The 5,266-nt window shown below is 55.3% G+C and overlaps 1 protein-coding gene across 1 annotated transcript; it reads right to left on the bottom strand.

The window, feature by feature from the left end:
- Positions 1 to 793: 793 nt before the first annotated feature.
- On the bottom strand, positions 794 to 5,038 carry CXXC4 (CXXC finger protein 4). Its single transcript, XM_062636706.1, has one exon. It carries the CDS (start codon positions 4,954 to 4,956, stop codon positions 3,751 to 3,753), a length of 1,206 nt encoding a protein of 401 aa, XP_062492690.1. The 5' UTR covers positions 4,957 to 5,038; the 3' UTR covers positions 794 to 3,750.
- Positions 5,039 to 5,266: the final 228 nt, after the last annotated feature.

Below are 5,266 nucleotides of genomic sequence, written 5' to 3'. Positions count from 1 at the left end.
ATGTTACTCAATTCCATCATGCCGTCACTTAACTTATGCATGTAATTTGGAGTTGGACAGACAGCAGGGAAATTGCTTCCTCTGAGGCCCCTACTAATTGACCCCTATCCACAGAGCTCAGCAGTCTTCCCTTAACAGCACTCACATGCGCTACCACAACACGAAGTGCAAGTTCGGAGGTTGCCAGCGCAGCCTCTCTCCCCCGTGGCAATGCCATATGGTGTTAAGATTTTCAGGATCAGCTGCCGTTCCTGCTGGAAACAATCATCACAACCCTGTCCCCAGCAAAGTCCATCTCAGACTCTCACTGGCTTGAAATGAGGTGAGGTGCCTCGGACTTGGATGCTTGCATTTACTATTTCAGGTCACTACGCAAATGTTAATAGCGCACATATCAATTAGTGGGGCTGTTACAAACAAAGCAAGTGGCACCAGCTATGGTGACAACCTGCCCAAACAGCAGAGAGTTCACGTTTCGGCTGAACCCGTCAGACCCTGCCAGTGTGAGTCAGCCACTCCACCTGACTTTGCTGCCACACTAATGAAAATGAGGAGAGGGGCAACTGAGATTCATAGAGTGAATCAGGATGGTTTACTTCAGAGGGAGGGGGACATAAAGTAACATCAGGCTCCTAATCTTCATAACCTGCAGCAGAAGTTACAGCCATGTATACCAATCAGAAGAAAATAAGTAGTCTCTATGGATAAATAAAGATTATGTCTCTTTAAACCAACTGTAAATCTGAATGAACACAGAATATACATACACAAGTAGGCAGCGTGCAACGTGACGTCAATCTTATTTTTATAGATTTATTATTACTGTACATAAAATTTCCTAGTAATGATAACATTCTATGAAAAATACTAGAGCATAGGGACACTTTTAACGTGAAAATGGTACAAGAAAAATAGAGAAAAAAATAATTCAAGTGTTCAAAAAAAAAAAAAACAAACCGCTGGGAGGGAAGCATTCCATTAAAAATGCAAGGGTCAGGGGCTGGAAAGCATTCATGTGAATCTTTCTTTGATTCCATGTATTAACCTTGAGAGTTATATCCTACGCCTTCATTGCACGAGTAGAAGAAGAGATTTAAAGGAAAAAGAGAGAAATGGTTTCCTTGGGATCAGCCAGCTTACTGTTTACTGGTTATCATTCTCATGCTTTGTTTATTTCAGTTTTAAGCACAGTTACGCCCCCCTGCCTTGAATCATCTCCACAACTTGATGCCACTGTTGAGCCTGATTCACAAATCTCCCGAGTACATAGTGGAATGTGAGCCCTGGGACCATGCCTGCAGGGGTGACCAGAGATTACCCACATGGAGCGGCTGCCTTTCCAGGAGCAGAGGCCAAAGCAAGCTGCCCTCACTGCCAAGCCCTCAGATAGGCCCTGCCACTCTCCAACACCCTTCCAGCTGGCGGCCTCAAAGCCAGTGCACTGCAGCTGCACATGTGCTTCAGCCCTGCTGTCACTCTTCATTAGTTAATTTAAATAAAAGGAAGAAGGAGAAGATACAAGGAAAACTACCACATAAGAAAGTTACTCTGCCTCTCCTACTGACAAACCATGTTTCTGCATAGAAATTAGCCACATCCCGTGACAGAACTTTGTGATGGGCCACAACCTGAACAGAAGCAATGCCTTACTGACACCTCCACAGCTGGAATGAGAAACCTGTTTTCTTCCACTCACAGTACAGCAGCAGAGGAGTTTTTGTGTTTATGTATCCATCAGAGCACAAAGAGGGGAGAGTGAGTGGGGGAGAAAGAGTGAAGAAAAGAAATGAAGACAGGTGGTTATGAGAGTACACAAGTGGCTAATTAAACCATGGGTTTTACTAGTCGCAGTGGTTAAAGAGTTTTAACAGGCGGCATTCTCATAACACACCTGAGCAGTTTTTAAGGCTGTCAAAAACCTCTGCCAGGAGCGAGGAAGTTCTGGAAATGTGCTCAGAGATGCACACAAACCCATAGGAAGATCCGATAACACACAAATTCGTTTCTTCCAGATATAGCTCACTCTCTGCACAAATCAATAAGCCATCAGAACCCATCATTTATCACAAGCGTTAAATCCCAGCAGCGCCCTGGTCTGCAAGCCCAATGAGGGACCTGGCGTACAAAGGCACCCCTGCTGTGGGGTGGTGTGGGAGGGATTCTCTACATCTCTGGCTGGGGGGAGTCTCTTTTGGGCTGTACTCATTATAACCCATTATTAACAGATCAGGGCGTAAAGTGTCTTCCTTGCAAACTTGCTACAAAGTCCACAAAGGCATATCATTGAGAAAAACAAGGGCTGAAAACCCCGTCCTAGTTTCTAGCACCTGGGGAGTCCATCCTGGTTTCTGCATAGGTGACGGTGGGTCACCACACGCTCACATGAAAGAGCTAGGAGGATGGTTAGCTACAAATGGAACTTCCAGCAGGGACAGTTCACACTCTTGTGAGGAGGAATTCATTGGTTGGTTTGATGGGGCTGGTTAGGGTTGGGAAAGAGTTAATGGCATCAGCCAAATGTCAGTTAAACCCCACAGTGCTGCTTTTGTCCCATGGCACTATTGCTTCAAACTCCGTTATTCTATTTATTTAATGGTGATCAAATTAACGGGCTCCTGGTGTTGCTTTTTCCCTGGAATCCTTTACCCCACCTCCTTCTTCTTGAAGAGAACTCCTACAAGCAGTGAGTAAGGGAATAGCAGCCCTGCTCACACACACACACACACAGAGGGAAGTTGCAATTTCTCACTTAGTTGCTGATTTCTGTGACTACAAACCTCGATGTCACCCAGCATACATTGCTCCTTTGTACTAAATCCATTATCCCCGACACCTTCAGATGCATCTGTGTGTCTTATCAGCAACACTATAATTTTAATAATGACAAGGGATTAAGGATGATTACTAGTCTTTCCCCTCGCTTGTTTCCTTCGCCAAATGGTATCAGCCCATTGCTGTTTTGTGTATTTGGGTTCCCATTGTCTGTTGTACCCACTACATGAACTGGAATGTCTGTGAGACGGGAGCTCCCTGTCTCTTCTACATCCAGCAAACCTGAAACCTGTCCTTACAGCTTTGGGAAACATAATACGTTGTCAGTGCCGAGGACGCCTCGTCAAAATAACCGTTAGGTGCAAATCAGTTTGGTCATCCCTGTGCTAAATTTCCATTGTGTTTTATACACAGTGAGCGGGTTATTTCGTGAAAGACACTGCCGAAGGGATTAACGTGGGCACATTTCACAGACTACCAGGCTCTAGGGCCAGCTGTCTCTCTCGAACAAACTGCTACCAGCCAGCCTGGAGATGAACTCGCCATTGCTTTTCCCTGAACTTCCGACGGCGTTCAGCTAAAACTTTCCCTTTCCCACCTCCCTGTCCCCGCAGAGGGCCACGAATCGCCATTAAAAAAGGAGAACGAAGAAGAAAACGAGAAGAAAAGGAACCAGAGAGAACCAGCAGTCTTATGGGAACAGCACGGCAGGTACACCAGGCGAGCAGCATCTCGTCACGGCCACGGGCTGGCGGGGAGGGGCCGGCGCCCGGCGGCCGCCCCCCGGCTCCGCAGGGCCGGGTCGCCCTCGGGGGCGGCTCTCCGTCCCTCCTCGGCGGGGCCGGCTGCCGGGGGGGGCGCCGCGCTCGGCGGGGCGCCACGGGGGGCGGCGTTTCTCATCCCTGCGGGGCGGAGAAGGGGCGGGCGGGCGGCGGGGCAGCGCCGCGGGGGGCCGCCGCGCCCGCGGCGGGGGCACCCTCAGAGCCTGAAGGAGGCCTCGGAAAAGGGATGCTGCATCTTGAAGCTAGACAAGAAGCACTGGAGGGGCGGGGGCAGGGGGTTGAGGAGGGACGGCGGGAGGCTGGGGAAAAAGAAATCATCTCCTCTGACCTCTAGCGAAGTGCCCGGTTTTTTCTTAAGCTCTTCACATTTCCTAAATTTGCAGATCTGGTGTCCCGTTTTGCGGTTCCTGCAACTGCTGCAGACTCCACAGTTGATGAGCCGCTTGCAGGGCACGCACACCCCGCAGCGTTTCCGCTTCTTCTTGGCGGGGTTGCCCGCCCCGGCCCCGCTGCCGCCGCCGGCCCCCCCTCCGCCGCCGCCGCCGCCGCCACCACCGCCGCCGCCGCTGCCTCCGCCGCCCCCCGCGCCGGCGGCGGCGCCCAGGGCGGAGGCGGGCGAGGCCGAGGCGTGGCTCTGCGGGCAGTCCGCCAGGTTGGCGATCTGGAAGGCGCTGTCTGTGACGGCGGCCGAGGCCGCGGCGGGGGAGTGCAGGGCCGTCATGACGATGACCCCGGGGGGCAGGGAGAGGCCGCCCAGCGCCGGGATGGCCGAGAAGGTGCCGACGCGCTCGGGGAGGTTCATGATCTCGGCTTCGGCGGCGCCGCACTTGAGCTTGTTCATGCACTCGCCGGCCAGCGGCCGGCAATGCTCGGGGGAGAGGGTGGAGAGGAAGTTGCCGTTGGCCATGGGCAGGGTGGGCTGCTCGGCCGGCGGGCAGCCGGGCTTGCCCAGCCGCTGCGAGTCGCTCCGGTGGTGCATGCCGCCCCTGCCGGCGTGCAGCGAGGAGGCGGCGGCGGCGGCCGCGGAGGCGGAGGCGGCGGCGGCAGAGGAGGGCTTCCTCGCGCCGCCCGCCGCGCCGCCGCCGCCGCCGCCGCTGCCCCAGAGCATGGCGGTGGCGGCGGCGGCCGTGGCGGTGTCGCAGTTCCAGGGGGACATGCCGATGCGGGCGGCGGCGGCGGCGGCGGCGCTGGGGAAGATGGGGGTGGTGATGCGGGCGATCTTGGCCGCCTGCGGGAAGGCGCCGCCGTTGGTCTTGTAGAAGGTGGCGAAGGAGCGGTACCTCTCCATCTCCGAGTTGTAATCCACAAGGCTGTTGAGGGCCCCCTCGGGCAGGTGGCTGTCCTTGGGCAGCCCCGGCGCCTCGGGGTTGGGGCCACTCTCCACGCACACGTTGGTGTTCATGGTGGCCGGGGAGGGCGGCGGGGAGGGACGGGGCTGGAGGGTGGGGGGCCGAGGGGAGAGGGACGGGGCGAGGGGGCCTGGGGAGGCTGTCGCTTAATCCTCCTGCTCCGGGCGCATTCCCGCCGTCGGTGCCTGGCCGGGCAGCCGCTCCTCCTGCATCCTCACGGGAGCTGCCGCAGCTGAAACACAGAAAGTCATTTCCGAGGGGGTGCGCGCGCGCGGGGGGCGATAACGGCCACCGCGGGAGAAGAGGGGGACACCGACACACTCGACGAGACACGAGGCGGGGGGGGGGGGGGCCGCGAAGGGG

Source organism: Pezoporus occidentalis, unplaced genomic scaffold (assembly GCF_034315485.1).
Source record: "Pezoporus occidentalis ecotype Australia unplaced genomic scaffold, CSIRO_AGI_Poc_V1 ctg49, whole genome shotgun sequence".
Classification (NCBI taxonomy): domain Eukaryota; kingdom Metazoa; phylum Chordata; class Aves; order Psittaciformes; family Psittacidae; genus Pezoporus; species Pezoporus occidentalis.
The sequence above is the reverse complement of the archived record's forward strand: the minus strand, read 5'-3'. Positions and strand labels throughout refer to the sequence as shown.